Source organism: Dreissena polymorpha, chromosome 9 (genome assembly GCF_020536995.1).
Source record: "Dreissena polymorpha isolate Duluth1 chromosome 9, UMN_Dpol_1.0, whole genome shotgun sequence".
Classification (NCBI taxonomy): domain Eukaryota; kingdom Metazoa; phylum Mollusca; class Bivalvia; order Myida; family Dreissenidae; genus Dreissena; species Dreissena polymorpha.
This window is the reverse complement of record NC_068363.1, coordinates 85,011,633-85,023,109: the sequence shown is the minus strand read 5'-3', so window position 1 is coordinate 85,023,109 and position 11,477 is coordinate 85,011,633. Positions and strand designations below refer to the sequence as shown.

The 11,477-nt window shown below is 36.9% G+C and overlaps 1 protein-coding gene across 2 annotated transcripts; it reads left to right on the top strand.

Moving 5' to 3' along the window:
• Positions 1–2: 2 nt before the first annotated feature.
• LOC127844176 (NADH dehydrogenase [ubiquinone] iron-sulfur protein 3, mitochondrial-like) lies at positions 3–11,403 on the top strand. 2 transcript variants are annotated; one of them, XM_052374230.1, is made up of 7 exons: positions 3–146; positions 841–912; positions 1,461–1,552; positions 5,619–5,774; positions 7,185–7,310; positions 10,395–10,514; positions 10,923–11,403. In XM_052374230.1, exons 1-7 carry the CDS (start codon positions 80–82, stop codon positions 11,094–11,096), a joined length of 807 nt encoding a protein of 268 aa, XP_052230190.1. In that variant the 5' UTR covers positions 3–79; the 3' UTR covers positions 11,097–11,403. The 2 variants fall into 2 exon arrangements, with proteins under 2 accessions (XP_052230190.1, XP_052230191.1); XM_052374231.1 differs by having other exon boundaries at positions 38–146; positions 844–912.
• Positions 11,404–11,477: the final 74 nt, after the last annotated feature.

Sequence of the window (11,477 nt, the reverse complement as noted above, 5' to 3'; positions counted from 1 at the left end):
CTAAAATATATGGGGATTTTGGGGGGTTTCGGTAATTGAGGACTTTTCCGCATTTTATCGCACCGCTCCACCAAGGGCAATGGCATCCAAACTTGGGAGACTGTTGCGACCTTTTGCAAATAGTCTAGGAAGGATCAACCATAGATGTGAGAACATCTTTGATTTTGGATAAAGTTATATTCATTTTGCATTGAACATTTTGTCATTTATATTATTGATGCACTTAGTTCGGTAATGTTCTTATTTCGAAACGAATTAGTATTCGGATAAGTAAGCTTTCGGATGATAAAACACACTGGTTTATTGTTTGTCAGATGTTTTGGGCGGTCGTTCTAAAATTACTTAAACTGCTTTAGATGATAATGATACAATGCTTATATATGTTCTGTACAACCATATTTTGAAAACTAATATACTAATATATCTCTGCACAAAAACGAAAAAGCACTCGCCAAGGCTCGTGCTTTTTTTCTTAGCCTCGCATGATTAACCTGATCTATAATCAACACTTACCTATTATTCTTTAAATCTCATAAAATGTGTTTTATTTATGTTTTTTTTATTAAGGTAGCCAACTGGGGATTTTAGAGTGCATAAGAGTGACTTATAGAACTAATTTAGGTTGAAAATTAGACCCACTCCCTTGCACAAATGTTATGCATATTTTCCCTTCATTACTGGTAGGCAACAAATTTGTTCAAAATACCCAGTTAAAAAGTCAAAGTGAGATTATTTTAAGCAAAGAAAACCTTTAGAAAGACAATTTTTGGACCAGCAGAGGAGTTGAATGTTTTATTAATTATTTATGTAAAAGTAATTAACCTATGCATTCATTTCCAGCAGTACAGCAGCCTCGAGTTCTAGCTCAGCTATGCAGACTGCAGTCCACCACCACTGACAAGGATAAAAAACGTAAAGAATTTGTATCTTTATTCTGTCACATTTGTTGCTTTTGTACATGTATATGTACCACATTGACTAAGTCACTTGCATTCAGGATATTGCAGTTCTTGATTTACCGTAAAGGGCTGACAATAGATTTTAAAAGATGAAAGTGTAACAATCTCTGAAACTGGAAGTCTCATAGGATTATTTTTTTATGAATTTCATAAAAAATAACCCTTTGAGACTTCCAGTTTCAGAGACAATTGCTAAGTGATTTTCTGTTAAGTTTGTTCTAGTTATGCACTTGCAGTTGAAAATGGCTTTTTGCTTCTTTAGGTCCCAGAATCCAATCTCTGTTTCTTGCAATTAGAATTCTTTTAGAGTAATTCAAATAGTACATAATTTTATGTGATTACATTTAATGACATGACAGTAATGATGAATTTATTTTTTTCTTATGAAAATCTGTGAACAAGTCCCTTTAAATAATACAGAATTAGAAATCAAAAAATATACATAAATGTATTACTGTTAATTAGTGTCAGTTAACCCTGTTGTGTATTTCTTTGTTGTAGCAACTGTCAGATATGTCGATGCAGCCAAAACACAGAACCTGCTAGAATTTGGGCAGTATGTGTCAGATATTCTGCCAAAATATGTTCAAAAGGTATTTTGTTTGGTTGGGCCTACTGAAGATAAAATAATAGAAATTTTTCAAAGAAGGATCGTGAAAGGGGAAAATCCATTTTATTTCCTGAATATCAATACAGAAACACAAGTTTTTCCCACTTTTAACACACATAATAATCATCTTAAAGCCATGATATTGTTTTTGTTATTGTTTAAATAAAACAAGTGTAATTCTTGCACATTTGTTTAATGCACTGTTCAAACAGGATTCAAACACACATTGGCTACAAACATTATAAACTTTACAACATTACAAACAATCATAATTATAGCATGCATTATCTGAATATGTGTTTTTACTGTGCATTTCATTTATAAATTTTAGCATTAATTTCACTAATATTATGATGATATTTTTACTGTCAATAGACACTTTGAGCAAGAACATGATAGGTTTAGACTTTGCACTGTGAATAAGTGTACAAGATTGGTTTAACTTTTTGGCTCACATCAGCATGTTTTGGTGAGCTCCGGTGAACTTTTTTTTTCCAGTTGATATTTTGTTGTCATGCATCATCTATCATCAACAGTTGATCTTGTTAAAACTCTAGAGGTCCTATAAGTTGCCAAATCTTCAAGGATCATATATAAAAACATTGCTGCCAGGTGTTGGGGCAGTCCCCTTGGGAAACCTAAAAAATGCCTGCTCAAAATTGTTTATTTCCTTTGGGTCACAGTAAGAGTTTCATGTTATTCCTCTCATCTCATTGGTTTTGACCATCACTTGTGTTTCAAACCATGCATAAATACTGATATTATGATGATGTCCTTTCATGGATTTTTGTGACATCATGTAAGGTTTTGTTTGTCATTCTAGTGAATGCATTCTCTTATTTTCCAAATGATGACTAAGATACATGTGGTTAGTTTTAAGTCACTATACATTATTTTATCAAGCACAAAACAATGTTATTACAACTTCCAAACCATTATGGTTCAGTTTTAAAACAGGCTCGTAAATGAACTCATCCTTAGCATCCACTGCCGAAGACAGAGGGATATAGTTTTGGTGTTGTCAGTCAGTCTGTCTTATCTGTCACAAACTTTTCAGGGTTATATCTGAGGAACTATAAAAGATTCCAACATTAAACTTCATGGATGTATAGATTTCATTAAGGAGTTTATATCTGAATTTAATTTTATGTTGCAAACGCATCACAAGTACGAATAAGTTAGAAAAGGCACAACCCTCCAAATAACATATTCTTTTAATTCTGCGCACATCAATTAACAAAATGTATAAACTTAACAAATTTGCTTGTTGAACACTTATCTAGTGTTCTAGGTGGAGGTGTGTCACACACATGTTGTTGAACACAAACTGGTATGTTCTCCATGTGACAGGTGGAAGTGTGTCAAACACATGTTATTGAACACTTACTGGTATGATCTCCATGTGACAGATGTAGGTGTGTCACACACATGTTATTAAACACTTACCGGTACATGTATGTTCTCCAAGTGACAGGTGGAGGTGTGTGACTGTCCCACACATGTAATTGAACACTTACATGTATGTTCTCTATTTGACAGGTGGAGGTGTGCCACACATGTTATTGAACACATACCCGTATTTTCTCCATGTGACAGGTGCAGGTGTGTCATACATATGTTATTGAACACATACCCTTATGTCCTCCATGTGACAGGTGGAGGTGTGTCAGACACATGTTAGTGAACACTTACCAGTATGTTCTCAATGTGGCAAGTGAAGGTGTGTCACACGCACTTGTTATTGAACACTTACGGGTATGTTCTCCATGTGACAGGTGGAGGTGTGTCACACACATCTTAATGAACACGCACGGTATGTCCTCCATGTGACAGGTGGAGGTGTCACACAGGTTCTTTAACACTTAACCGTATGTTCTCCATGTGACAGGTGCAGGTGTATAATATACATGTATTGAACACTTACTGGTATGTTCTCTATGTGACAGTTAGAGGTGTGTCCAGGGCCCTTGTTTTGCACTTTTTACCGCCGAATATCGGCGGCTTCCCCCATGTAAAAAGTATACTTTTTTCCCCTTTTTCAGCGAAAAATTCCCCCTCAAAAAAAAAAATGTTTTTACTTTTATACCTATGTTGCCAGTTGCTATTGTGCTACTAACCTTTGATTAAATGTATATTTATGTAAATCACATTAAAATATAGCAATTTTAGGTGTTGAATGGTTGGTGAAAAGATCTTCAAAAATATCCCTTTTCCCCCAAAACGACGCGAAATTCCACCTCATGAGGGATGTGGGTGGCTTCCCCTGGTGGCAAGAGAGGGCCCTGGTGTCATACACATGTTTTTGAAAACTTACTGGTATGTTTTCCATGTGACAGGTGGAGGTGTGTCACACACATGTTATTGAACACTTACTGGTATGTTCTCTTTGTGACAGTTGGAGCTGTGTTACGCACATGTTATTTAACACTTACTAGTATGTTCTCCATGTGACAGGTGTAGGAGGGTCGCACACTTGTTAATGAACACTTACTGGAATGTTCTCCATTTGACAGGTGGAGGTGTGTCACACTCATGTTATTGAACACTAATTGGTATGTTCTCCATGTGACAGGTGGAGGGGTGTCACACACTTGTTAATGAACACTTACTGGTATGTTCTCCATGTGACAGGTGGAGGCGTGTCACACTCATGTTATTAACACTTACTTGTATGTTCTCCATGTTACAAGTGGAGTTTTGTCACACACTTGTGATTTAACACTTACTGGTATGTTCTCCATGTGACAGGTGTAGGTTATTGAACACTCATGTAATATTCTCCATGTGACTTGTGGTGGAGTGTCACATACATGTTATTTAACACTTGCTGGTATGTTCTCCATGTGAGATGTGGGAGCGGTGTGTCACACACATATTGTTGAACACTTACTGGTATGTTCTCTTTGTGACATGTGGAGGTGTGTCACACAAATGCTATTGAACACTTACTGTATGTTCTCCATGTGACAGGTGGAGGGATGTCACACAAATAATATTGAACATTCATGGTATGTTTTCTATGTGACAGGTGGAGGTGTGTCACTTACAGGTTATTTAACACTTACTGGTATGTTCTCCATGTGACAGGTGGAGGTGTGTCACACACACTTGTTATTAAACACTCACCGGTATGTTCTCCATGTGACAGTTTAAGGTGTGTTACACACATGTTATTGAATACTTACTGGTATGTTCTCCGATGTGACTGGTGGAGGTGTGTTACACACACTTGTTATTAAACACTTACTGGTATGTTCTCCATGTGACAGTTGAAGGTGTGTCGCACACTAGTTATTTAACACTTACTGTTATGTTCTCCATGTGACAGGTGGACGGATGTCACACACGTGTTATTTAACACTTACTGGTATGTTCTTTATGTCAAATACTTGTTATTGAACACATACCGGTATGTTCTCAATGTGGCAGGTGGAGGTGTGTCACACACACTTGTTATTGAACACTTACTGGTATGTTCTTCATGTGACAGGTGAAGCTGTGTCACACACTTGTTATTGAACACTTACAGGTTTGTTCTCCATGTGACAAGTGGAGGGATGTCACACATGTGTTATTTAAAACTTACTGGTATGTTCTTCATGTGACAGATTGAGGTGTGTCACATACTTGTTATTGAACACTTACCGTTCACACACTTGTTATGAAACACCTACCTGTATGTTCTCCATGTGACAGGTGGAGGTGTGTCACACACATGTAATTGAACACTTACTGGTATGTTCTCCATGTGACAGGTGGAGGTGTGTCATACACTTGTTATTAAACACTCACTGGTTTTTTCTCCATATGACAGGTGCAGGTATGTCACGCACATGTTATTGAACACTTACTGGTATGCTCTCCATGTGACAGGGAGAGGTGTGTCATACACTTGTTATTTAAAATGTACTGGTATGTTCTCCATGTGACAGGGGGAGGTGTGTCATAAACTTGTTATTTAACACTTACTGGTATGTTCTCCATGTGACAGGTGGAGGTGTGTCACACACATGTTATTGAACACTCATGTAATGTTCTCCATGTGAAAGGTGGAGGTGTGTCATGGAGATGAGCTGGAGATATTCATCCACCCTGATGGCATAATTCCAGTTATACTGTTCCTGCGTGACCACCATCACGCCCAGTTCCTCAACATCACTGACATCACCGCTATAGACGTGCCAACCAGGCCGTACCGCTTTGAGGTGGGTGTTTTTGCAAGTGGATCGCATACTCTGAAAACTGGACTTAATGCATGTGCGTAAAGTGTTATCACATATAAGCCTGTGCACTCCACACAGGCTTATCAGGGACAATACTGTTTGCCTAAACTGAAATTTTGCTAAGCCCAGTTTTCACAGAATGAGGCTCAAATAGGGCATGATCAAATCTGGTTATTCCCATTAACTATGTACTATTGCTGGTTGCATCTTACATGTGAGTTTAACATAAAGATGCCATGCATTTTTCACACATATAACCTTAAAAAGGCATTGCAACTGCTTATTATGTTATCAGATAATTCAATAATAGCCTTAAGTACAGATTTAGTTTTTACAAATACTGTAGAGGATCTACAAAATATATGCGCCATGCTCTGAAAAAAGGGGGTTAAATACATGTGCATAAAGTGTTGTCCCTCATTAGCCTGTGCAATCCACTGTCCCCTTGTATGTTTTTTTTTTCATTTACAGAAAGATTTCTAAGCAAAAATCCAGTTCAGGCAGAAAATGTCGTCCCTGATTAGCCTGTGAGGACTGCATTTAACCCCCCTTTTCACAGAGCATGGCTCATATTTATATACTGTTGTAATGTGGACACTTTGCTTTGGCGGAAAAGATCAGAAGTACATGTAGTAGTAAAATTGTTATGAATGAAATATAAAGCAATACAACTTAAATAGGGAAAGATATAGCATCACTTAAGCTGCAGAATGCTGCTCAAAACTGGCAGGGTTGAAATCAAGGGAATTTTTTAGTATAGTTCTTTAAATGAAAGTAATTAGGCATAGTCGTTTAATTTGCCATTTAATATTTGGAAATATAGATCAATTTCAACTGATTTTCACACTTTGGTGTTGACCTGTCCAGAGTGACAGGAGGGAGGAAGCGAACAGACTCAGCACCTTGCTATTTTGATATAGATCTCTCTCTTACTACTGCTTTACACATACAAACCATTAAGTAATGGAAGTGTAGTGTTGTTACAGTTCACAAAAGTGTGCGATTTTTGTTATGGTATTAATATTTTCTTAATTTTTTTGTCAAATTATGATTATTAATACAGAAGATATTTTTATTTTTTTTAAGCAGGAGTATACTTTGATCTAACTGTGCTTTATTTGTAAGAAATGAAATTGATATGTCCCTTAAATGTTTTAATTTGCCAACTTTTAATTCATTAAAATATTAAATTTGGCTGTTACAGTACTTAATTCTGCCACATATGTTTAAAAGGAAAAGGATGACTTAAACTTACAACCTGATTTTATCTATTCTTTCCAGTGATATGACAGAGTCATTAAAGTGTTCAATTTTATCACCTATGTTTTGAAAGGAACTAATAACATAAACCAACTAACTGATTTCTATCTATCTTGTTCCGTGATGTGACAGCTGATCTACATGCTGCTGTCGGTGCGCTACAACGCCCGTATCAAGGTGAAGACCTATACAGATGAGCTCACCCCCATGGACTCTATCACTCCCGTGCTGCCTGGGGCCAACTGGTACGAACGTGAGGTACGGTGAAACAGGGCTGGTAGCTCTCACAACTGGCTTCAGCTGGTCATCATTTAAATCATTGGTAGCTCTCATAACTGACTTCAGCTGGGGATCATTTAAATCATTGGTAGCTCTCATATCTGGCTTCAGCTGGTCATCATTTAAATCATTGGTAGCTCTCATAACTGACTTCAGCTGGTCTACATTTCAATCATTGGTAGCTCTCATAACTGGCTTCAGCTGGGGATCATTTAAATCATTGGTAGCTCTCATATCTGGCTTCAGCTGGTCATCATTTAAATCATTGGTAGCTCTCATAACTGACTTCAGCTGGTCTACATTTCAATCATTGGTAGCTCTCATATCTGGCTTCAGCTGGGGATCATTTAAATCATTGGTAGCTCTCATAACTGACTTCAGCTGGTCATCATTTCAATCAATGGTAGCTCTCATATCTGGCTTCAGCTGGTCATCATTTAAATCATTGGTAGCTCTCAAATTTTGCTTCAGCTGGTGATCATTTAAATCATTGGTAGCTCTCATATCTGGCTTCAGCTGGTTATCATTTAAATCATTGGTAGCTCTCATATCTGGGAACAGCTGGTCATCATTTAAATCATTGGTAGCTCTCATATCTGGCTTCAACTGGTCATCATTTAAATCATTGGTAGCTCTCATATCTGGCTTCAGCTGGTCCTCATTTATATCATTGGTAGCTCTCATATATGGCTACTGCTGGTCATCATTTAAAATCATTGGTAGCTCTCATATCTGGCTTCAACTGGTCATCATTTAAATAATTGGTAGCTCTCATATCTAGCTTCAGCTGGTCATCAATTCAATCATTGGCAGCTCTCATATCTGGCTTCAGCTGGTCATCATTTAAATCATTGGTAGCTCTCATATCTAGCTTCAGCTGGTCATCATTTAAATCATTGGCAGCTCTCATATATGGCTACAGCTGGTCATCATTTAAATCATTGGTAGCTCTCATAACTGGCTTCAGCTGGTGATCATTTAAATCATTGGTAGCTCTCATAACTGGCTTCAGCTGGTCATCATTTAAATTATTGGTAGCTCTCTTATCTGGCTTCAGCTGGTCATCATTTAAATAATTGGTAGCTCTCAAATCTGGCTTCAGCTGGTGCTCATTTAAAACATTGGTTGCTCTAATATCTGGCTACAGCTGGTCATTATTTAAATCATTAGTAGCTTTCATATCTGGCTTCAGCTGGTGATCATTTAAATCATTGGTAGCTCTCAAATCTGGCTTCAGCTGGTCATCATTTAAATCATTGGTAGCTCTCATATCTAGCTTCAGCTCGGGATCATTTAAATCATTGGTAGCTCTCATATCTGACTTCAGCTCGGGATCATTTAAATCATTGGTAGCTCTCATATCTGACTTCAGCTTGGGATCATTTAAATCATTGGTAGCTCTCATATCTGACTTCAGCTGGTCATCATTTAAATCATTGGTAGCTCTCATATCTGACTTCAGCAGGTCATCATTTAAATCATTGGTTACATATGGCCATGTTCTGGGTAAAGTGGACTTGATTCATTCAGTACACACAGGGATGACACTTTACGCCTAGAATGGAATTTCATTTAGAAAACACGTCCTTTCAACAAAAAATTCTTTATAGTGGAAACAGTTGTCCCAGATAAGCATGTGTGCACTACCTGCTAATCTAGGACAACACTTTACATATATGCATTATTCACAGTTTACCCAGAACAAGGCTCAATTCTACATGGTTTTAGTTTTGAGTCACATTTCACTTCTTTCACTGGCATTAACTCTACTCTGAAGACAGAATTCTGTAGGAATTTCTTTTGATTTTTATGTGGATTAATTTATCAAGGTTAATCGAAGGTTTTTCATTTTTTAACTTTCTTAACAACTGTACCCAGTACTTGACTGCAGAACATATAAGTAAATGTAATGTTAACACAGTTTGTTTTAATGTATTAGCTTAGATCACAATGTTTTTATAATAAACAGATGGTGTTTTCACCAGCCTGACGATAATCATTACTGAATTTCTTTAAGCCCAGTTAACATAACTCAAGTGAGTGCATAATCACTGTTAAAATGTTGGTATTTGTTTTTCAGGCAAGAATGTTTGCTTCTTATTTTGTGGCCCATAAGCTTTTGAGAGAGCTATCAAAATAAAAATATTTTTGTTCAATTTTAATTTAATCAGAGGGATTGCAAAGTGCACAATTATTATAGTTATTGTGTACATATTTGTTGAACAATCCTACATAACACATTTAACTTATTGAAAACTGCCATTTTGTACTATGAACTGTGTAATAAAAAATTAACAGTTTTTGGTTTGAAATATGTAGTCGAAGTCAAAATGAATAGAAATTACAACAACTCTGCTTTACAAAATTTTTTGGAAATTGGATCTAAAAACTTATGAAAAAAAATTGGTCCAAGGCAAAATGGATCATGGCAAATGTTTTGATTTTTTTTTTTTTAATTGTAGTTGCAGCAATTCCATTTAATATCTGATGACTTTTGTGTTGCCCTAGAAGAACATTATAATTTCTAATTCAAACTTTAGAATTAGTTCCTATTTTGTATGTACTTCAGATTTGGGACTAGTTTGGTGTTAACTTACGATTTGGGGCCTGTTTGATGTGTACTTCAGATTATGGACTTGTTTAGTTTGTACTTACGATTTGAGACCTGTTTGGTGTGTACTTCAGATTGGGGACCTGTTTGGTGTGTACTTCAGATTTGGGACCTGTTTAGTGTGTACTTCAGATTTGGGACCTGTTTGGTGTGTACTTTAGATTTGGGACCTGAGTGGTGTGTACTTCAGATTTGGGACCTGTTTAGTGTGAACTTCAGATTTGAGACCTGTTTAGTGTGTACTACAGATTTGGGACCTGTTTGGTGTGTGATTTAGATTTGAGACCTGTTTAGTGTGTACTTCAGATTTAGGACCTGTTTAGTGTGTACTTCAGATTTGGGACCTGTTTGGTGTGTACTTTAGATTTGGACCTGTTTGGGGTGTGAACTTCAGATTGGGGACCTGTTTGGTGTGTACTTCAGATTTGGGACCTGTTTGATTTGTACTTCAGATTTGGGACCTGTTTGGTGTATACTTCACAAACCACCCGGACCTTAGGAGGATTCTGACAGACTACGGCTTTGAGGGCCATCCGTTCCGCAAGGACTTCCCTCTCACTGGATATGTTGAGGTATTCATATACCAGTCGCATTCTGGGAAAACGTGGCTCAATTCTTGTGCATTAGGTGTCATCCAATATTAGCCTGACCGAACAGTCAAATCAGGAATGACACATTCTGTTTTTATGGAATCTTTAGTTAAAACAAAGTCTCTTCGAAACAAAAATAATGTGTATGCAGAACGTGTTGTCCCCACATTCATAAAGCCCAGTTTTCTTAGAATGAGGCGGTTTTCTTAAAGGAAACCATATTATGGTGCTGAACAATTCACTGAATTGTTTTTGCTATACCATTTGTATTACTATGCATAATATACTAATGATTATACCATTAATGTAAATTAAATTCAAGCGAAAATAAAAGGCTATTAATTATCAGTACCTTATTATGCTGGCCACTGGCTTGATTATACACTTCAGGTGCGCTATGATGATGAGCTGGGAAGGTGTGTGGTGGAGCCGCTGGAACTGGCACAGGAGTTCAGGAAGTTTGAGTTCAGTTCCCCGTGGGAGCACTTCCCCAAGTACCGTCTCACTGAGCCAAAGGCTCCGGAGCAGGAGAAAGTCACTGCGGGCGAAAAGGAGAAGAAATAAGGAAAAATATAGGACTTGTTGTTTGAGGATATTATATAGGCCTTGATCTAGGAATACTGGGCGTAATGCATGAGCATGTCATCACAGATAAGCTCAGTTTTTCTAGAAAAAGACTTATATGTGACGTATTTTATTGTATTTCTGATGAAAAAAAGCTCTTGGTTCAGTAAATTAAAAAAAATGAAGTTGAGGTTAAGATAAAGAATGTATTTTAGTTGTTAACAGAGACTGTATTGTGCATTGTTATATTGGATGGCACATGAAAATGAATACCGTAGTTTTGAATAAACTATGATATGTCTGCAAATCTGTGTGATTTATTATTGTTATGATGTTTTATTGAATTCAATAACCTACCGACTTAATGACTAATCAATCCAA

Excerpts from the sequence above, each read along its gene's own strand:
- LOC127844176 (XM_052374230.1), top strand. The coding sequence starts at position 80 with ATGGCATCCAAACTTGGGAGACTGTTGCGACCTTTTGCAAATAGTCTA. Across the intron at positions 147-840 it reads AGGAAGGATCAACCATAGAT|CAGTACAGCAGCCTCGAGTT; the intron begins GTGAGAACATCT and ends ATTCATTTCCAG. Across the intron at positions 1,553-5,618 it reads TGCCAAAATATGTTCAAAAG|GTGGAGGTGTGTCATGGAGA; the intron begins GTATTTTGTTTG and ends TCCATGTGAAAG.